This window comes from Apium graveolens, unplaced genomic scaffold (genome assembly GCF_009905375.1).
Source record: "Apium graveolens cultivar Ventura unplaced genomic scaffold, ASM990537v1 ctg2904, whole genome shotgun sequence".
Taxonomy (NCBI): Eukaryota; Viridiplantae; Streptophyta; class Magnoliopsida; order Apiales; family Apiaceae; genus Apium; species Apium graveolens.
Window position 1 is genome coordinate 117,918 of NW_027417842.1, and position 21,502 is coordinate 139,419.

General features: G+C 34.1%; 3 protein-coding genes and 1 long non-coding RNA gene across 5 annotated transcripts; 3 read left to right on the plus strand and 1 right to left on the minus strand.

Annotated features, from left to right (window-relative positions):
• Positions 1 to 831: 831 nt before the first annotated feature.
• LOC141700772 (fe(2+) transport protein 1-like) lies at positions 832 to 2,748 on the plus strand. The gene is made up of 3 exons (XM_074504458.1): positions 832 to 1,608; positions 1,716 to 1,865; positions 2,220 to 2,748. The coding sequence occupies exons 1-3, from the start codon at positions 1,000 to 1,002 to the stop codon at positions 2,523 to 2,525; spliced, it is 1,065 nt and encodes a 354-aa protein (XP_074360559.1). The 5' UTR covers positions 832 to 999; the 3' UTR covers positions 2,526 to 2,748.
• A 4,836-nt stretch (positions 2,749 to 7,584) lies between these two features.
• LOC141700770 (E3 ubiquitin-protein ligase RSL1) lies at positions 7,585 to 11,582 on the plus strand. Of its 2 annotated transcripts, none has more exons than XM_074504456.1 (4): positions 7,585 to 7,735; positions 7,989 to 8,761; positions 9,263 to 10,032; positions 10,852 to 11,582. In XM_074504456.1, exons 2-4 carry the CDS (start codon positions 8,351 to 8,353, stop codon positions 11,234 to 11,236), a joined length of 1,566 nt encoding a protein of 521 aa, XP_074360557.1. In that variant the 5' UTR covers positions 7,585 to 7,735; positions 7,989 to 8,350; the 3' UTR covers positions 11,237 to 11,582. The 2 variants fall into 2 exon arrangements, with proteins under 2 accessions (XP_074360557.1, XP_074360555.1); XM_074504454.1 differs by having other exon boundaries at positions 7,599 to 7,735; positions 8,292 to 8,761.
• Positions 11,583 to 12,279: 697 nt separating this feature from the next.
• LOC141700769 (uncharacterized) lies at positions 12,280 to 13,647 on the minus strand. Its single transcript, XR_012566492.1, has 3 exons — positions 13,576 to 13,647; positions 12,524 to 12,676; positions 12,280 to 12,355 (listed from the first exon to the last, which is right to left on the minus strand). It is a non-coding gene; the product is annotated as an uncharacterized LOC141700769 (long non-coding RNA).
• A 3,806-nt stretch (positions 13,648 to 17,453) lies between these two features.
• On the plus strand, positions 17,454 to 19,741 carry LOC141700766 (uncharacterized). Its single transcript, XM_074504452.1, has 5 exons — positions 17,454 to 17,851; positions 17,981 to 18,119; positions 18,500 to 18,745; positions 18,839 to 19,018; positions 19,472 to 19,741. Exons 1-5 carry the CDS (start codon positions 17,454 to 17,456, stop codon positions 19,739 to 19,741), a joined length of 1,233 nt encoding a protein of 410 aa, XP_074360553.1.
• The last annotated feature ends 1,761 nt before the right edge of the window (positions 19,742 to 21,502 follow it).

Consider the following 21,502-nt stretch of genomic DNA (forward strand, 5'->3'; position numbering starts at 1 on the left):
GGTAACAACAGAACCGTATATATATTTAGATTTCTTTGGAAAAATAAAAATATTGTAATTATAACATCATACCAACAATTGTATTATTCGTTAGAAAATAACATAAACTTATACTTAAAATAGGATTCTAGAGGTGAAACAAACATGTGGCCTAAGTACCGTATCTTTGAAAAAGAATATAAAGTTCTGCGAAAATAGAAGTATTGTATTATAATATGACTCGAACAGTTTTATAATTTGATTAAAATATAATATAGTATTGTCAATAGTATAATTATTATATGATTTCAACAATTTTAGTATTATATTAAATATTAACATAGAATTGTTGTAAAATAGGAACAAGGGAGAAACCCAAATATGATTAAATCAAAATATGGCTGGGCCAAATACATTTCTCTTGTGAAAAATATGAGAGATAAAAAATTGGTTTCCAAGATAATTACAAATTGACATGTATCATATTTTTATTTGCTAAATAAAAATGAATCTGGCATCTAACAATTTTTTTAATCTTTCTATTGGCTCTAGGCCTTACTTCTTTTATTAAAAAGGTTTATAGATTATAGATGCGGAAGTAATTTGTTAAATTTTAATTACTTTTTTCTAAACTCATCAGTGCGTAAATTATTACCCAATGGCAAATACCCCGCATCCAGATCCAAGCATTTCTCTTATTATACCAACTCATCCAGATCTAGGAACCTAATTGAAGTAGATAAAAACAGTGGTGTTTATAATACTCAAATGTCAAACTAACACCAAATTCTTAATTTGGCTTTGCTAATATAAATTTTAAACTACATGGGATCTCTCATCTCTGTACTGAATTCTGTACCATGTGTAAGTACATTTGTTATTCAAACAACTCAAATATAAAATTTAGTCATGATGCAACCATTTTGTTCTATATATACTCAAGTTCCTACTTATCTTAAAGTACATCTACTCATTAACTAATCTCACCAGTACAACATCAGTGTCTTTTCAGAAGCTTCAATGGCTACTAAACTCATTAAGCTTATATTCATCTTCTTCATTGTCATTTCTATCTTCTCAACTCTAGTCGTATCCCAATCATCGGAGTGCGAAGATGAAAGTAACGACAAGTGCAACAACAAAAAAAAGGCCTTGCCGCTAAAAATCATTGCCATTTTTTCTATTCTAATCACTAGCATGATTGGAGTGTCATTGCCACTTCTTACACGTTCTATCCCGGCCCTAGGTCCAGATAGAAGCCTATTTGTGATCGTTAAGGCGTTCGCAGCAGGGATTATTCTAGGAACCGGATTTATGCACGTCTTACCCGATTCATTTGACATGTTATCCTCGAGTTGTTTGTCTGAAGCTCCATGGCACAAGTTTCCATTTAGTGGATTTCTTGCAATGTTATCTGCAATTGTAACTCTTATGGTGGACTCGCTGGCAACTAGCTTTTACGTAAGGAAAAATAGTGTGGGGATTAAACCAGAGACTCAAATTGAAGGCGGTGATCATGAGATGGCAGTGACAACTGGACATGTACATGCACACCATCACGGCCACTTCCCTCAGCCTAAGGAGGGAGTCGAAAGTTCACAACTTCTGCGATATCGGGTGGTTGCTATGGTAAGTTTGTGACACTAGAGAACTATTTTTATTGCAGTCCTACAAATATATAGCTAACATTTTTGTATATTTCATATGGATTTTAAATTTTAAACAAAATATGACAGGTACTGGAGTTGGGAATAGTTGTACATTCAGTGGTAATAGGGCTTTCACTAGGAGCCTCAAATAATACTTGCACAATTAAACCACTTGTAGCTGCACTCTGTTTCCATCAAATGTTTGAAGGAATGGGTCTTGGTGGTTGCATCCTTCAGGTAAATCAACCGTCACCTATTTCTTTAGTCAATTTTTTAAAAAATTTACTACTTTGAAGAATTTGTTAATAGCCTACAAGCAAGTTTTAATATATTTTTTACGTCCATGATTTCAAATACCCTATCTTGTATACTCACTTTGTTAAAATGAGATTGAGACTGAAGTTTCAGTAGGGTTACGTGTGCATGAGTATTTAAATCTTAGCACTTAACATTTATTAAATTTAAAAAAAAGTATATATCATATTGGATGCTCAAACATATATGCATACGCTAGCTTTACTAGTGATATCAATTCACCTAGCTGAACTCGCAACCTTAAACTCCACTAACTAAATTTTCATCGAAAAACAGGCGGAATACAAGTTTGTGAAGAAGGCGTTAATGGTATTCTTCTTCTCGATAACAACTCCATTAGGAATAGCAATAGGACTAGCAATGTCCACCTCGTACAAAGAAAACAGTCCGAGTGCGCTGATCACCGTCGGACTATTAAACGCATCATCAGCCGGACTATTGATATACATGGCACTGGTGGATCTGCTTGCAGCAGACTTTATGGGGCCAAAGTTGCAAGGTAGCATCAAGCTCCAACTTAAAGCATATGTTGCAGTTTTTCTAGGAGCTGGTGGCATGTCACTTATGGCCAAATGGGCTTAATTGAGAAGTTGAAAACTTGAAATTCATCAACTTAAGTTTCAACATTAAGAATGGTAGATGTAATGTTTGCTTTTGGCTTTCCATCTGTGTTTATTTCTGCACTTGTATACTGTAATTAGCTGCTAAAATGTACTAGAAGGTTCAAAACCATGTTGTTACAAGTGTATGTGACAAAGTTTGTGTGCAACCTATTTAATAAATTAAAACTTTTCTGAGGTTTAAATGTATTTTTTGTTAGGTTCTGTATGTTATTTTTTGAAGGCCCAACAATATTACTAATTATATGAAGATTACAGATGCAGGGAGGGACTAGAAAGCCCAAGCCCAAAATGAGAAGAAAAATGATAAACTTTTCATGTACTTCCGAATTCCATTTATTCTAATCCAAATTTAATAATATTAACTTTACTTTTAAGTATAGATTAGTTAGCAAATGATTGACTCTGAACTGTATTGCCCAAAAACTGAACATGTTGCTTGTAATTGCAGACCACGCCAGTTAATTATACATTAAAGAATTAAGAATAAAATATTACTGCCATTTATTTTAGTAGTTGGTAGGTTTATTCTCCTAATCAGTTTGACTTTAGAACATGTATTCATGTTATCTTCACATTTTTTTATTTTTGTCTAGATGATTTGATTGAATCAATTACTTTGTAATAAGACATTTTTGGTGCTAAACCTATGTGTAAAATATTTAGTTGCCAGTAAACGGGAATAAAAAACAGATTTTAATATTAAAATATGTTAAAATTTCATTTTAATTTTTGTTAATTTTGATTGAAATTCTATGATTTAAACGACCCCTTATATAATACTAGTAAGAAATTTTTAAATTACAAAACCCATACAAAAAAACTAGTCTCTTGAAAACGTATTTTTCTCGTCATGATTTTCAGAAACGATTTTTTCAGGGTGTATATATTTATAATTTTTTTTTTGTCACAAGGGTGTATATATTTTAGTATGTAGAGTGCTATTCTACTGGTTTATATTTATGTCTAGGATTTGTGGTTTGCCCACGTGGATATATTAAGTATTAAAATTAATAAATTTTGAATATTTTGATTGATATAATTGTTGTGAATATAATTCACGTGTGTTTTAATAAGTGAAAATTATAAATGTGTGTGCATAGAAACCAGTTATTTACTATAGTATCCTTTATGGCTCATCATGTCTAGCTAGGGATGCAAAAAAAGCTCACCGGGCCGGGTTTTATCCGGACTTTAAAAAGCCCGGTTTTTTTTAAAACGAATCGGGTCGGGCTTTTTAAAAAATCGGGTCGGATCGTGCCGGGCTTCCTAAAAAATATAAGGCCCATTTTAGGCCCGCGGGTCTGGCCGAACCGGGCTTTATCCGGACTTTTTATTTATATATTAAAAAAATATTTTAATATTTTATAACTCGAATTATGAGTAGTTTAAATAACAGAGAAAATAATATCTTGATATATTAGATAGAGTACTTTAGACACCGAAATAAATAATTATTTTTAATATAATATATAAATAATCATATATACTTCAATTGTTTATAATATTATGATATATTATTTTAAAAATCATAAAAATTATTGTATATTTTCAAATTCTATATAAAAAATCGGTTTTTTAATCGGGCTTTTATACGGGTCGAACCGGGCTTTTATCCGGGCTTTTTTCGATCCAGACTTTTATCCGGGCTTTTCGGGTTTCGGATCGGGCTGGATTTTCGAGAAAAAATGAGGCCCATTTAAGGCCCGCGGGCCGGGCCGAACTGGACTGTGCTTTTTTCCGGATCGGGCTTTTTTCCAGATCGGATCGGATTTCGGGATTCTGATTTTTTGAACATCTCAATGTCTAGCTATGGTTCTTTCTAATCCCTCTGTCCGGAATTTAAGAGCCATTGCACGTTTTTAAAAAAATTATGATAAAATTAAACATAGACAATAAAAAGGAGACGGTGGAGATTAAAATAAGTGTATTATATAAATGTGTAATTCGAAGAATTTTAAATTAATACTATAAAAGAGAGTTTCATTTTTTTAGGATGTTAAAAAAATGGTTTATATAAATAGGACAGGGAGTAATATTTTAGGAGGGGTCTCAACTCTCAAGTCCAATTTGTGCACTGGCAATTTACTTCTATTGTATTGAACTTTCTACGATTTATAATATCTATGGTTTATCAAAAAAAAGTAAATTATATACTAGATTTTATAAATTCAGCTTATTTTGATGGTTTCTATTTTTTAATGATAGTAGACGTCTTATATACACGAAAATTATATAAATTAAAATAAGTTAAATTTATTAAATCTAGTGTTTAACGTGCACACCGAAAAAATCCAAAAAAAATGCTTTTCAAAGGAATAATTACTTTTAAAAATGAGCTTAATATCTTAAAGAAAAAAAGACCTATAAATTACAGTCACAGACTCACGAGCTTAACCATTCACTGGATGATTCGGAGTTATCTAAAAAAATAGGATTGTAGTTTTCTTTTTTTTTTTGACGAATAATAAAAAGATTTATCAAAATATCGGAAACAAGCCGGAACAAACATTAGTAACATTAACGTATATAGGGTCAAGCATTAGTCGGTTCGGTCAAAAATCGAACCGAACCGAATTAACCGAAAACCGAATTATTGTATTTTTCAAAACCGAACCAAACCGATCTTATATATTAACCGAACCGAAAACTGAACCGAATTATTTCGATTTATTCGGTTCGGTTTCTAAAAAACCGAAATAGTCAAAAAAATATTTTATAATTAAAATTTACAAATAAAAAACCAAAAAAATGTTTAAATATACTATAAAATTGCAAACACCGTTTGATTATTGAAGATTAAAGACCTATACACTAGTTTATAGGTGTATAGGTCATCTTACGGTGCTACTACTAATAACTAATAATATTAGTATTAATATGTACATGTTTAATAAATATGTTATGTATAAAATATAACTCAAAATAATGTATAAATATATTTTGGTTAATTAGGTTTTAACCGAACCGGTATTCTAAAAACCGAACCGAACCGATTTTATTTTGGTCGAAACCGAAAAATCGAAATAACTGAAATTTTGCAAAAAAAACAAACCGAACCGAAATTTCTCAGTTCGGTTCGGTTTTCTGGTTTCGGTTCGGTTTTGCTCAGCCTTAAACGTATAGAATTGTAGTTGTCTAGTTGACTAGTAGAGGTAAAATGTATCAAGAAAATTAGCACAACAACAATCAAGTTCTTCCATTTAAGGGTGTACAAAAATCCGCCAAATGGTGAATTAGGATCGGATCACGGCAATTTGAATCAAGAAAAATCAAAATCGCTAAAGCCATTTTTAATGATTCGGTTAATCGGACCGTTTACGCATAAATAGTTTGGTTACGATTTTCAATAAATTATACAGAGTAAACCAAAACAGACCGTTATATAATAATATATAGGGTCATGCTCCAATGAGAACCCCACTATTGTGAGATATGAGAACTAATCATATCCACTCATTTCAATTCATCATAATCATCTCTCACCATTGATTTAATATATAATATTTTAATATCTAATATTTTAATATTTCTTCATCTTCTATCTAATTCAACCACTCATCCACCATCATGACTTCCGGCAACCACCATTTCCGGCCACCACCAACTCCGGCGACCAACAGAAAATCACCACCGACGGACATAAAATCACCTCCGTCAAACCAAAAATCACCACCGGAAAGCGAAAAATCACCATCGGAAAATGAAAAATCACCGCCGGCAATAAAAAATCACCGCCGACAATAAAAAATCACCGCATCCTTCAACCATTTTTGCCCAACAGATTCGGCCATGGTGACCAAATTCGATTATTCTACCAACATAATCACTAAAACATCTTCATTAATCACCATTATCAGCACACAACCACCACTAATAACCGTCATAACCAACAAATAATCATAACTGCTTAAGCTCTCATGTTTTCCGGCAACCTTACACCACTGATTTCTCAACCACCCGCCAATCTAAACAAGTGATTAAAGCTCCTAACAACGTCAACGAAAAAAACGTACCTCAACCAATCAATCTCTGTTCATGCTTGATATCGACGATTTGAAACAAAGTAGCGATGACATAAATTGATGATGTGCATATCAACAATAATGAGGAACATTCCAATTCAGATCTGGTGATTAAAAGGGAGGAGGGGAGAGAGAGGGGGGGTTTTGTGAGAGAGAGGGGGAGTTGCGATGGTACTGGGCGGTGGGGGAGAGAAATGGTGTGCGGGGTGGGTAATGACAGAGAATGGGTAAAGAAAGAGTTGGGTGAGAGAAAAAATGTGTGGTAGGGATTAATAAAAAAGTATATAAATATTATAAAATGGAGGGTTGAGATTAGATTTCATATCTCATTATAATTGGGTTCTCATTTGAGCAACTCCCATAATATATAAAAATTCTAGTATATGCTTATAATTAAGATTAGAAATTACGGGTTTGTGTATGTGTGGGTGTATATTATATTAAAAATATTAAATTATTTTTAAAATTAAAAACATGAGTTAATTCTTGTTATATTGTGGTTATAATCTAATTCATATACTTAGTATTATTTAAATTAAATTAAAGTATATGAAAGTTATATGTAAACTAAATATTTATAAATATATATCATAGTATTTACATGTAATATATAATACTGATATATATTAATTTATATTACTTTTTCTTAAATAATTGTTTGGTAATCTACAACAACAAAACAAAAGTAAATTATTATGTTCAAACCGTGGTTCGAAATTGAACCAATCCGTTATTTTGTGGGTCGGTTTGGTTTGGTCTCGGCGTTTAATTATTCTGATTTGGTTTTAATTTTCAAAAAACCGTTCTCAGTGATTCAGTTCGAAAAAAACGAGAATTCGAACTAAACCTATCGATGAACATTCATGCTTCCATTCGAAAGGTTGTTAGCCTTCTTTCATTTAAAAATCTTCATTTTCGAAATGTCAATATATTTGAAGATTTTAACAGAAAAGACTGTGGTAAAAATAGAAAGAATAAATATACTTGGAGTAGATATGTTAGGCAAGTAAAGACACTATGCAGACACAAGTAGCAAGTGTCAGATTAAAGGGCTTGTTTATATTCTTTTGTTGGTAGACAACTTTTTCAGAGCCCTCCTGAAAAAAGAATGAAAGAATCAAGATCAACTTATTCCACTTCATAATGGGTAATGGAACTTTCATCTTCTTCCCTATTCTTTTCTTGCTTTTCTACATTTCTCTCTTTATTTTTGAATATATATTTTGTTATGTTTTTTTTTTATAATTGAGCAATACCTTTACATGGGTTCTTGGTTTGACTTTGAATTTTGTGAGAAACTTGAGTTATCTTGATGAAAATTGAAAAAGATTCTCGTGGGTTGAAAAAAGATTGTATTTTTAGCTGTTTAGTTGCCTTATGTGTGATTCTTGTGAATGCAGGTGGTTAAAGTTTTAATTTTTAGATCCATTTTGTGGGGTTGGTTTGATTTGATAGTATAGCTTCAGCTGATGGTTTAGTATTGTTTCCTGTATTAATTGTAGTACTATACTTTGAGATCTTGATTTGGAAAAAGATTGGAGCTTTAGTTTTTCTGGTTGGTGGGTGTTTGTGTGGAATTTGTTTGAAGAAGTGTAGATGACTTTGTTCTGTTTATGCAGCCTATTGGCTATGGTCTAAGAGAAATTGAATTTTTTTTTCGTAGTTTGGAGTTGTATGCTATAATTGGTTTTTGTATGTCTTAGAACCAACTACTTTCGTTACGAAATTGGACTTAGTTGGTACTAGTAAGGTTTCCTGTAAAATGGTGGAAGAAGCTGTTCTTGGTCGCAGAAGTTTTGAGAAATTGGATTTTGATGATGACGAGGAAGAGTTTCGGAGTTGTTGTGAAGACGAAGGTGAATTAAATGAGAGGGAAGTTGTAGTGAGTGAAACATCAAAGGATGATCTTGATGAATTTTCTGTCAAGTTGTTTTTTAAAGGTATATCGATAGCTGAACCTGGAGATTTTAGTTCTTCAGGGATTTCGGGTATTGGAGTGTATATGGAAAGACCAGCGTGTTTTCCAGTTATTCAATTGCAGAAAAAACTGGAGTTCTTTGTTGAGGAATCTGTGGCTGATTATTTAGCTTTGATGGATGGGTTATCTGAGGCTATCCAGAATGATGTCAGGCGTGTGCAAGCTTTCACAGGCTCAAAAATCCTATTTGATCAGGTAAAACCTGGAAGTAGAATATAAAGTTATGATATTTCTTTTTGTGGATTGTGATCTTTTAAGAAATTGATTTTTTTTAGTAATGTGTTTCATATGAGTAGGCAAAGTCCTCTTTCGCTCATTTTCAAGTTTGCGCCTATAGATGATCCATGTACAGGTTAAGTAATCAAGTCTCAGGCCTCATTCATTCTTTTGGTGTTCCGTATTTGGAAACTATTATTGCACAATTTTAAGTTTTTTTAGGTTAGGAGTGTGAATTGCCCTTGTCGTCAGCTACATACCTATTGGCAAAGAATTAGTAAACACTTCGACTTCTTCAAGAGCGTAACACATTGATTACATATTTGTATATCTGGTTATAAAACAAACAGTAAACTCAGATCTTAGTGTTTATGTTAAATTATGAAATTACTAGGCAGCAACTGACTTGCTCTACTTCTCCAAATTTAAATAGCTGCAAGTAATAAATGCAATGTGTCTAATGTGACTCTCTATTATCAGATCACAAGTGATAGTATTCTTGAGAATCCACTTCTTGTTGCATTAAGACAAAGAATCTTAGAACATGCTAGCACTCTGGAATCATTTGACCTCAAGTATGTTCCTGATATTGATCTGACGAGGCCACTTCAGTTGGCCAAAGTCGCAATTGGTGTTATATCTTTTCCCACCACAGGAGATGAATCAGTAGATAACTGTTCAATATGTTGCGAGGAAAGGCTTTCCCCGATGATGATGACAATGAAATGTTCCCACAAGTTCTGTTCCAATTGTATGAAAACCTATGTTGAAGAGAAATTGCAATCTTCTCAGGTACCCATTAGATGTCCACAGTTGGGATGCAAATATAATCTCTCTACCGGAGAATGTAGATCTTTTCTTCCTGTTACATCTTATGAAATCTTTGAGAGAGCTCATATAAATTTTACTGAAGCTAATGTTCTCGGCTCAGACCAATTTTACTGTCCCTATTCAAATTGTTCTGCCTTAGTTGATCGTCATGAATGTTTGTCGGCAAGGGCGAGTTCATCAAACCAGTCAGATAGCAGTTGTTTAGAGTGTCCTGCATGTCATCAATTTGTCTGTGTGGATTGTGGGGTCCCTTGTCATTCTTCAAAAACATGTGAAGAATTTCATAATCTCCCATTAGAGGAGAGGGACACAGGCGATGTCACTTTGCATCACCTGGCTCAAAATAAAAGGTGGAGGCAGTGCCAGCAATGCGAGAGAAGGATCGAGCTTACACATGGTTGCTACCACATGACCTGCTGGTAAGATCATATCCATCTAAATCTCATTCTCGCAGTTTTGTGATCCCATTTTGTTATGTCTGTAATGCAGTTCTGAAGATTATTTTCCCTATCTTTTCTTAAGCTTATGTTTTTTAAGATATAAGAAGTTATATTGCTTAATGCTTACATGAATCTTATACGAAATTATCACTTTTTATCCTTCCCAATCACACTTCTTAAGAGATTTGGTAGAAATATCCTTATGATCGCGCATATTCAGCCTTAATTCTTAGTTTCCATCTCCATCTGGACAATCCAGCCTTGTCAGTCTAGGTGGCACCTCTATTATATAATCTCACTCTGACTTTGTGCAGACGAAATTGTAGCTATTTTTTTGTGGGAGGAGTGCACATTCCCAAGGTCTGAAAAAATGGAAAAGACTTTAACATAGGACTATTATATGATATATTAATTGTAGTTGATTTATGAAGACGTATTAAGTAAAGAATTGCAGATATCGTCTTCTGTACACGGAGGTAGTACTAGGTAAATGTGATGTCTATTTAATCAATATCATCATTGTTTTGGATATCTTATCAAAGCTGTCCGGTAATGCTACACTGTATATCTGACAAGCATTAGCTTCTGTTGGCTGAAAATTTATAAAAATGCCCATATTATACTGGTGCCTATATTCAATTATCTTCTGTACTTCCACTGTCATATTAATTATACAAATATGAGTTGATAATTCATATATACAGGAGGTTTGAGCATGATGAATCACTTACTCCACATAATCTTGTGTGAAGTTTTACACAAAAAAATTATAAATTCGTTAATGTTTGGTTTCTGCAGGTGTGGCCATGAGTTCTGTTATTCTTGTGGCGCTGAGTACGGATATTCAGGACAGACTTGTCAATGTACATTCTGGGATGAAGAACAGTATCCCGGGGATGTGATCACACACCCTTCTCAAGAATTTGAACAATGGGCATGGGACTCTTTTGGTTCTTTATCAACAATGGTGGATGCATACTCGGAGCAAGAGAGATCACAACTGGCACTTATTCAAAGGTTTCTTGCTGGTGGTCTCAGTTCAGGTGAGCACCAGCCACACCAGTCTCCCCCACGCTGTACAGACTCGTATGGCGATTCCATAAAGGACCTGCATCAGCTTCCCTGGCTGGAACGATTTGTGTCCGTAATTAGTGATAACTTTTATGATGAACATATCCAGTGAAGCAACACAGTTTCAATAAGTTGAAAGAGAACTGTTCTCAGCTTCGCAGGACAAAATGGAAATTGCCACATTGCAGATTCGTCTCGTCATTTTTATTTTTTATAATCGCAATGCGAAGCGGACAGCATGATGTTGTTTTTTTCCATTTTTAAAGACTTGTTAGCCTCTTACCCTGTGGTCAATTTAACGTCCTAAAAACTCCACAGACAATGGCTTTCTTCTCGAAAGTAGATGGGGGAAGGAAGAGGAAATTGAAAAAAAAACAAAAATTTAAACAATTCATACGTTTATTCAGCATTTGACAAGTACTTAAACAAAATATTTATTGCTGTAGCATATTTTGCTCTGTTATATTGCTGTCTGTGGCTCTGTGCTTCTCACCAACTTCAAATTTGATTAATCTGTTGAGGGGTATTTGCAATTTACAGCAATTATGTGGCTACCAGAAAAGGAGTTAAAATGTTATTGATGACACAGGTCAAAACTCTATAGCAAGGCATTTATTCTGGTGTTGCAAGAAACATATGTTTGTCAGTGGGAAAACATTGAAAGTTCCAAAATACTACTTCATCATGTATTTAAATATTTTCTCAACTTCTCTAACTTGAGAGTTTAATTTTAAGGAGATAATAAGCTTTAATATGCAGTTGATATATTGTAGTCATATCATAGGCAACTGGCATGAAGTTTCTCATTTCAGCATAATTTAACCAGTGATTTTCTTGCTGATATACGGAAACCTTTTTCTTGAGGGCTTAACAGGCTAAGTCTAATAAACTTAAGGTTTACTTTGAAAATGAGTCAAATAATTTGAATTCTAATGTTTAATGATCTTATTTTATAAATATAAAAAAAAACAGGTTTGGGATAAAAATCATAAGTAATATAGGAGACACAATCATAATCTAGTTGTATAAAGAAGATTTATTTGAGAGCATATTAACCTTCTAAGACAAGCTTAACTCTATAATCAAGCAATATACTTAACTTCTCAACTCAAAAAGGCTAAAATTTATCATGATTTAATGATAATATCAATGTACCTTGATTTTTCCAAGTAATGGAAGAATATGTGTCACTGGTCACTGCTCTCTCACTTCATTTGGTTCATGTTACTACCTGATAGGAAACGGGAGATGTAATCATTAGTAAACAGGTCAAGACTAGGAAGCCCTGGATGAAAAACGATATATTGTAATCATATTTGTTGCGTCTTCGAGCCACAGCATCAAAAGTTTAAACTGTCATTATCCACGGACTACGTGTGTATGTGGAAATGACCTTTACCTTAATGAAGCTTGAATGCCTGTTCAGTGTTAGTAAGGAAATTTCAGTCGACGATAGTAAAGCTAGCGTTCTGTGAGGTGACTTGCGTTAGAGAAGGAAAATGTTGTGAATTCACTAGCCTCATCATGACACCAGTTACAGGAGAGATTTAGCCTACGAAGGAAAAACAGAAATAGAAAATATCTGTGTAACTAACCTCTCACGTATTTTGAGCAGGAACCAGAATATAACATAAGCTGATCACTACTAACCACCAGGCAAGATAATTACTATAATCATGTAACCTAAGCAGTAGTTATAGAGCTACTAACGATACTTCTTTACCTATCTATCATATATTCGTCAAACAGAGATGGCAAGGTCAAAACAAGGAAGAAAATAACATTGCAGAGCTATACTTGCAATTTGAAAAAAAAAAAAATCTCTTGTTCCTGTTTCTGTGTTAAAAAGGTCGGAAATCACAATGTACTTGCAACTTTATTGTATATTTGTTTAATGTTGATGATAATTGTTTGTCAGAAGTCCAAGATCATATGTCATCTATAATAATACCATATTATGAACATCTGATATTTACAAAAGTTGTGAAGCTAACATAACAACAAACATCAAGAGTGGCCTAAACACTCCATAATGAAAAGTTGCATACTAATTGAACAAAGCCATTACAAAGCATATTAAAAAGATCAAATTTGAAAACCTTATCGAATGAAATGGGCCTTAAAAGGTCAGTTTCTTTATAAAACAAAGAAGCACTCAAACTTGGCATCAAAAGAGTCCTATTCAACATCCTAGCAGTTAAGCAAGATCTTGCAAAAGCAATCTTCTGATTATTTAAACCCCATACAATCTGCGGAACCTCTAAAAACTTCATTTTCCTGATTCCATATTCCGAATTCAATGATACAGAAGAGTTTTGGGCATCAAAATTGATCTCCATAATCGCGTTAAAGCCAGATAATGATGGTAAAGTAACAGTAGTAAAAACCAAAGTAGTGATTACCAAAGCCAGACATTTGCATGCAACAGAATTAAAATGCATCACAAATAACCTGAAATGCCTTGCAATATTGTAAATTTCCAAAAAGTAAAATCTTCAAATATCAGCTAATAAATCTGTCTTACTCTCTTCCCAACAGAACTCTGAAATGGACAAGAAAAAACACATTATTTATCTCAAATCAATCAATGGTCACATATAAATCAGTTAAACAAGATTTGCATCAAAATTGTACAAAACATGTATTATAACCGGATTTACACTAGGTTTTTGTTACCTCGGAGCATCAATGTGACATGTAAGTGCACATATTTGGTATTACCACCAAAAGATTTGAGAAACAACATGCATGTAACAATTAATTCATAAAAATTCACTTGATCGGGAAACAAATAGAAGCCGTTGGCAACTTTCGAGAAATTGAAACCAAAAAAGATGAAGAAAGAGTGGCACAAGGGGAAGATGTTGGCGGGTCTAAAACGAGAGAAAACTCTAATATCAGCCTAACACACAAAAAAGACAATAGGTTATAATTGAACTACTATGTATCTTTCAATGAAATTAAATAAATCGAATATACATCTTTAACAACAAATTTACTTCCTCTGTTTTTTTGTGGACAATTTAATTTTTGCACGCATTTGCTTCGATCGAGTATTTTAAAATTATAATTTTTAAAATTTTAAGTTTGTGAATTAAAATATATATTATCTATTATTATTTACAAAAAAAATTTATAAATAATATTCTAATAATCCGATCAAAATACGTTGAGATGTGTACAAAATTCAAAGTGTCAAATAAAAAATTAGATAGAAAACGTATGTCTATTCTAGAACGTTGTTAAATAAATTGATTTCATAAATAAAATTGGGAGTGAAATGAACCTTCATGAAATTGATTGAAGATTTAAAATTCTTTTCACTATTTTATATAAAATAATGTAAAAGAAATAAATAATAATTTTCTTGGTCTTATTCATGGGTAGTAGTTATTGAACCTTTTGCATTCAATTCACAAAATCTGTATAATCATATATTTATATTTTACCATTTATATCATTCTATATTAATTTTTTGAGTTGCCCAACGGGCCTAAAAAGCCCAGTACCATTTAACAGAAAGGTTTCTTTTGGTTGATGTAGCCTTGCAGGATAAAGGATAAATGTACTTGTGCATGGAGCGTAATTTGTTTTGCGAACTTGTACGACTCGAGCTTGTTTAATTGGGTTTGTTTTGAAGTTCGGATAAATATTCCGGCTTATTTAATTAATTGAATAAGTTCAACTCGACTTATAAAATTAAATGAGCAAATTTCGGATAGAGGTTTAAACTCGATTAAGTGTTAAATTTAACGAACCGGCTCGCCAGACTCGTTAAAATCGGTTTGTTTAGCTAAACGAGTCGCTTCGTAAAATTAAATGAATCGAGTTCAGATAGAAATTTATGCTCGATTACTTAACCGTAACCGAGTCATCTCGGCTCGACTCGATTAATTTTGGCTCGAAACTCGGCTTACTCGGCACGAATTACAGCCAATATCATACTGTCATGTGTGCCGGTGGCACTCAATAGCTGATCTCGTCTTTCTTTCACAAGATTTTTAGACCAGGGACCAAGTGACAAGGTCCAAAGTAGGGGTATACATGGCCCGGATTGGCCCGGTTTGAAGAATTTATCAACCCAATTCATTAAAAATGGTTTGGTAATTTTTGAATCCAACCCATTAAAATTAATTTGTAACCAAACGCAATTTGTTCTATTAAAGATTGGGTTGGTTCAGTTCAATTTGGACGGGTTATTAAAAAATTAAACGGCTAAATCTTTCATTATTAATCTGCACGATCTCATATTCTCTTTAGTATAACAGAAAATGGTCAAAAAAATGTATACATTATAAAATGTTAAAAAAGCTGAAGTGATAATATAGTTGTAATAAAACAACCGAAGTTTATCACATGCAAGGTACGAAGACAATCTATAAGAAAGATACAGATATTTAGCAAAAAAATGAAGACATAGACAAGTAAAAGCAAGTTATTAAACACCTCAAAAAATAACCTTAGCAAGCGCATCATATACAAATTTGTCTGCTCCTTTGTTTGTATAAAATAGGAGTATAAATTTTATGTGTATTAATATATTACGGGTATATTACGGGGTGAGTTGGATTGGTTAAATAAAATCTAAAATCGTGGCCCACACATTAACGCCGGTTTAAATCCGATTTAATACAATTATATTACGATTTTTTATTTTCGGGTTAGGTCAGCCGAAAATAACGTCAAGTTGGGTCGGTTTATTCGATTTGGACGAACCATGTACACCCATAGTCCAAAGTATTCAAATTGTAATATTTAGACTAGAGAATGTATTTTTAAAAGAAGGCTTAATAGGTTCACTTGTAATGAGGGAAATTCTTTTTAGGTCTTCTAATAAATGTAGAGTTAGGAGCTCATTATAGGAAAATTTTAAAGTCTTGCTAATTGACAAGTTTTTCTCTCTGTCTCAATGACAGCTATTTGAAGTCTGGAGTCTTATTATCGTTTATTTTAGTGTAAAATCTATTACATCGTGGCAGAAAATATGGCACATTCTCAACAATCCTCGGAGGAATTATACACCAATCTCACGCTGGAGGATAAAGAGGAGGGAGGCATTATAGTGGAGAAGAACGAAGTTATAGAACCAAAGCAATCATGCGTCCTGGTGGGTAAGTTTTTGACAGAGAAGAATGTTAATTTTAATGCGATGCAAAATATTATGGCATCTCTGTGGCGGCCGAAGGAGGGAATGGAGGTACACGATTTGGGTGGATTCAGATACTCGTTTATTTTCTTTCACAAAATGGATATGCAAAAGGTGATAGAAGGAGGCCCGTGGTCATTTGAACAATCGATGTTACTTTTACATCATATGCAAAATGGATATGGTTAAGCTGCAGGAGTTTGAAATTTGGGTGCAGGTTTACGATATTCCTAGAGGATGTATCTTAGAAACCTTCCTGAAGAATTTGGGAATGTCACTTGGGAGGTATGTTAAATCAGATCCGGTGAATTTTGGTGGCACGTGGAAAGCATACATGCGGATTAGGGTAGCAATGAACGTGGAAAAACCATTAAAGAGGAGAATGAAAATTAAAAGGGATGGTGAGAACTCGAGTTGGATTAACTTTAAATATGAAAGGCTGGGTACATTTTGCTTTGTGTGCAGAATCTTGGGGCACTCTGAACGTGACTGCAACATTGTGTACGCAAATCCAGATAAGGTGGTGGAAAAAGCTTATGGTACATGGCTAAGAGCCCCATCCAAAAACATGAAGAATAATACAGGTTCTGGATGGCTACGTAATACAGTTGATGGTGACAATCTGTGGACAAGGAAGGATAACCATGGTGATCAGTCAAACACAGGCCAGGGAGACGGAGGGAATCGGCCGAAATTCATGGAGATTGAGGGAATCATACGCGAAGTTGACGGAGATAATGGAGCGATCAAAATCAAACAGAGAGAAAATCTAGAGCGGGGAAAAGGGGATGTAGATATGTTAATTGAAGCACAAATTCAGGGCAAAATAGAAGGAAAAAAAGATAGTATGCATAGCGAAAAGGTTGTGATTGACCCCAAAAGAAGGCGAGTGGATGAAGAAATAAGTGAAGGAAATAACGGCCCTGAAAATGTGCAAGATACGGATAACTACTATGTTAACGGGCCAAAAAACTTGCAGCTGGCGGGTCCTGTTCCCAGGCCCGCCCATCATCATGAGTTTGTTAGCCTGGAACTGTCGTGGTATGGCCAAACCACATGCAGTTCGATTTCTGAAAGAAATCACAAACCAATATAGGTCGAGTATTGTTTTTTAAGTGAGACATTAGTTAAAAAAGAAAAAATAGAAAAAGTATGTAAGCAAATAGGTTTTGTTGGCTGTTGCATGATCGATGCTCAAGGTCATGGGGGAGGGGTGGCTCTCTTATGGAGAAACAACAGTGGGGTTCAAATACTTAACAGTTGTAATAACTTCATAGATTTCGAAGTAAGTACTGAGTCTGTGGGGAGATGGAGATACACAAGATACTATGGATATCCAGAAAATGAAAGGAGAGTGGACTCATGGAATCTGCTTCATGAACTGACTGGGAAATCATCACTACCCTGGTGTATTATAGGTGATTTTAACGACCTTATGGTAATGGATGAAAAAAGAGGTGGTACAAGACGACCTCGGTATCTGCTAGACGGTTTCTCTGAAGCTGTGAGGGATTCTGGTCTGATTGATTTTGGCTATATGGGAGAAAAATATACATGGGAGAGATCGCGGGGAACTGGCAGGTGGATTCAAGAGAGGCTTGACAGAGGTTTGGCGAATAAAGAATGGATATAACTCTTTTCATGCGCAGAGGTTAGAGTATTGGAAGTGTCCACTTCTGATCATATGCCATTATACCTTTAATTGAACAGGCAGGTTTATGTGCCAAAATCAAGGAGATTTAAGTTTGAGAATATGTGGATTAGCAAGCAGGAGTGTAGGACTATTATTCAGGAATGCTGGCATAAAAACGAAGATGCTGATATTATGGACAAAATGGCTGAGTACTGCGTAAAACTGGAAGAGTGGGGTGGGGGATGATTAAAGAGATGCGATTCCAGTTGGCAACTTACAGGAAGGATTTACGTAAGTTCCGGTCAAGAAGAGATAGTACTGGGATCCAAACGTATAATCAGTTGAGGTGGGAGTACTTACGTTTATTGGAAAAACAGGAGATATATTGGAAGCAAAGGGCGAAATAATTTTGGTTGCGGGAGGGGGATAAAAATACGCGTTTCTTCCACAAATATGCCTCAGTAAGGAAGGAACACAATAAAATCAAGAAGTTAAAGGATGCTCAAGGAGTGTGGAGAGAAACAGATGAGGAGATAAAAGAAATAATTGTGAATTATTTTGATAACATGTTTTGTGCTTCGTCATTGGATGAACAGATGTCAGAAATGGATAAGGTCCGAAAAATTACAGAGAAACAAAATCATTATTTGGTGCTACTTGTTACGGATGAGGAAGTGAAGACAACTGTGTTTGCAATGCACCAGGAGAAGGCACCGGGCATTGACGGCTTAAACCCGGCATTTTTCCAAACATATTGGAATATAGTGGGAGGAGATGTAAGCACATTTTGCAAGAAGTTTTTTGAGACAGGAGAGTTGCCAAAAGGAGTAAACAGTACTCTTGTTTGCCTCATACCCAAAGTTAAAAATCCTAAATAGATGGCGGATCTAAGGCCAATATCTCTCTGTAATGTGTTGATGCATATCATCTCGAAGGTTCTGGAAAATAAGTTGAAACCATGTCTTTATGATATAGTATCTGATAATCAGAGTGCTTTTATTGAGGGAAGACTCTTGACGGATAATGCCTTACTTGCTTTCGAGATTAACCACTTTATTAAGAGGAAGACACAAGGAAAGAATGGGGTGGCTGGGTTGAAAATCGATGTTTCTAAGGCATATGATAAACTAGAGTGGAGTTTTATTGAGAAAATGTTGAATAAATTTGGGTTTCACTCAAAGTGGATCGATAGAATTATGATGTGTATAAGGACTGTGTCGTATAGTTTTCTGCATAATGGTAAAGTGTTTGCTAAATTGAAGCCACATCGAGGGATTCGACATGGAGACCCCATATCACCATATCTATATATCTTGTGTGCCGAAGGCTTGAGTGCGATTATTAGAAGATAAGAAGATACAGGATTGTTACATGAGTGTAAGGTGGCAAGAGGAGCTCCAAGTATATCTCATCTGCTCTTTGCAGATGAGTGCTATTTTTTCTTTAGAGCCTCACATACAGAAACATCCATCATGAAGGACATTTTGTTGCGATATGAGAAAATATCAGGCCAGGTAGTTAACTATAAGAAGTCGAATGTTTATTTCAGTCATAATACCGGGGAACAGGATAAAGTATATGTTTGTGAGTTGTTGCAAGTTCAAGAAATTGACAAGCCTGGCAAGTACTTGGGCATGCCGATGTATGCAGGAAAGAATAAAACTGAGATATTTGGCTTCTTAAATGATAGGGTGGAGCAAAAGTTACAAGGGTGGACTAATCAAGAATTATCTAAGGGAGGCAAACTCACGTTGTTAAAGTCTGTTGCACAAGCTGTACCCAACTCCCGGATGAGTCTGTTCTTAGTTCTCGTCAATATTTGTGAAGAAATGGAGTGAAAAATGAACGCATTTTGGTGGGGACACGGGAAAGCTGTGAAGGGTGTGAAGTGGATGGAGTGGGAGAGGTTATGCATGCCAAAAGCTAACGGAGGGTTGTGGGTCCGTAGTCTGAGAAAGTTTAACTTGGCTATACTTGCCAAACAAGGGTGGAGAATCCTCAATGAGAGTAATGTTGGGTTTCGAGGTATAAAACACAACAAAAATAATAAATAAAACCGTAAAAACAGAATAAATCGAAACTCACCGCAGGATCCATGCGAAAAACAATATTTAATTCGTGGATGGGATATTTACCTTAAAGAGCTTTACGATTATGATTGTCAAAAGGAGATCCTAGCTTTAACTGAACACCACGTATCCCGCCTTAACGATCTACGTCGTAGAGGTATCCACACGAAAGCTGGTACGGAGGAGGCGTGTACTAGCCCCAAGAACGGACCTGTTTTCCCCTCTCTCTCTCTCTCACCTTTAGCTGCTAGGGTTTTATGTTTTTATCTAATAAAAACGTAACCCTAATTTTAGTCTTAAGGATGTTTATATAGAGAGGCCAAAAATAGTCCTAACTCTAATCCAAGTCAGAGTTTATTAAAATCTGAAATTCTATTTATTTAATAATTAAGTTTAACTCAATTACTAAATAATAACTGAATTTCGGATTTAATAATATACAAATTCGAAATTTATTTATTCCATTAATTAAGTTCAACTTAATTATTAATAAATAATTCAAATTTTCTTTTTAATTCAAATCCGAATTTGAATTAAATATCCCTCCATACTTTCTTTGTGCAACCCTATAGATATTATTACGTTGGCAATGATTTAAATATCTCATATTTAAATTATAAACAATGAGTGGCACCTAGTAATACATCATTGCTACCCAAGTAATAATAATTAAATCGGTGATCGATTAAACCTTTCGTGAATAATGTATAAAGTAATATAATTCCTTTAACCATATATTATAGATTAAACTCGAGACATGTTATGTGTCATCCTCTTCATGGTTTAATCCGAGTTTCCTTGATCAATGAGTAGACTATCATTTCAAATCAATATTTGAGCGCGGCGCCACGCATTTCATAGTCTAGCTCATACAAGATGTCAATAATATCTCTCCAATAATTATGAGGGTTAAATCCTTTATAGATCATTCATATTTCTTACACGATTCCTAATATACTCGAAGTCCACTTTTATCATTACCCGGTCAAAGGCAACTTTTGATGTAATCAAAGTATATTAATCATGATATAGAAATATAATGATTTCAAGTCGAATGACCATTACATCATTATCACTGTAAGAATTACTTATGACACAACAGACATGTAGAATCTCACATTGGGTCTATCCAACACCATGTATATTTACATTAGCTTGTGTTTTTTACTTTAGTATCACTATACCTATGATCAATGAGATGTGATCATCAGTCAATAAACACACTAGTATTAATGCATTATTATTGTCCCTTAATAATAAAACTCGATTAGGGATATTTGAGAATATCGATAATATTCACATAATATCATTCCCAAGTCACGTACTTAGAGATATAGAATTCTTATAATATTCCAAGGATATTTATTAATCTAATATTTATATCGCAGTAAATTATAAGACTTAATAAATTATTTAAAAGAATAATCGATAGAACATAAATATTAATAATTCAAATGTTATTAACAAAACATAATAGTGTTGTTTATAGGGCACAAACACTAACAAGTAATCCTCTAGTTGCAGCAATTA

What these genes read in the sequence shown, in the direction of transcription:
- LOC141700770 (XM_074504454.1), top strand. An exon ending in CAAAAATCCTATTTGATCAG is followed by an intron (nt 8,762 to 9,262) that starts GTAAAACCTGGA and finishes CTCTATTATCAG; the next exon opens with ATCACAAGTGATAGTATTCT. An exon ending in TGCTACCACATGACCTGCTG is followed by an intron (nt 10,033 to 10,851) that starts GTAAGATCATAT and finishes TGGTTTCTGCAG; the next exon opens with GTGTGGCCATGAGTTCTGTT.
- LOC141700766 (XM_074504452.1), top strand. Translation starts at nt 17,454, where the DNA reads ATGATCGATGCTCAAGGTCATGGGGGAGGGGTGGCTCTCTTATGGAGA. An exon ending in ACAAAATGGCTGAGTACTGC is followed by an intron (nt 18,120 to 18,499) that starts GTAAAACTGGAA and finishes TTGGATGAACAG; the next exon opens with ATGTCAGAAATGGATAAGGT. An exon ending in AAGGAGTAAACAGTACTCTT is followed by an intron (nt 18,746 to 18,838) that starts GTTTGCCTCATA and finishes ATCATCTCGAAG; the next exon opens with GTTCTGGAAAATAAGTTGAA.
- LOC141700772 (XM_074504458.1), top strand. Translation starts at nt 1,000, where the DNA reads ATGGCTACTAAACTCATTAAGCTTATATTCATCTTCTTCATTGTCATT. An exon ending in GATATCGGGTGGTTGCTATG is followed by an intron (nt 1,609 to 1,715) that starts GTAAGTTTGTGA and finishes AAAATATGACAG; the next exon opens with GTACTGGAGTTGGGAATAGT. An exon ending in TTGGTGGTTGCATCCTTCAG is followed by an intron (nt 1,866 to 2,219) that starts GTAAATCAACCG and finishes ATCGAAAAACAG; the next exon opens with GCGGAATACAAGTTTGTGAA.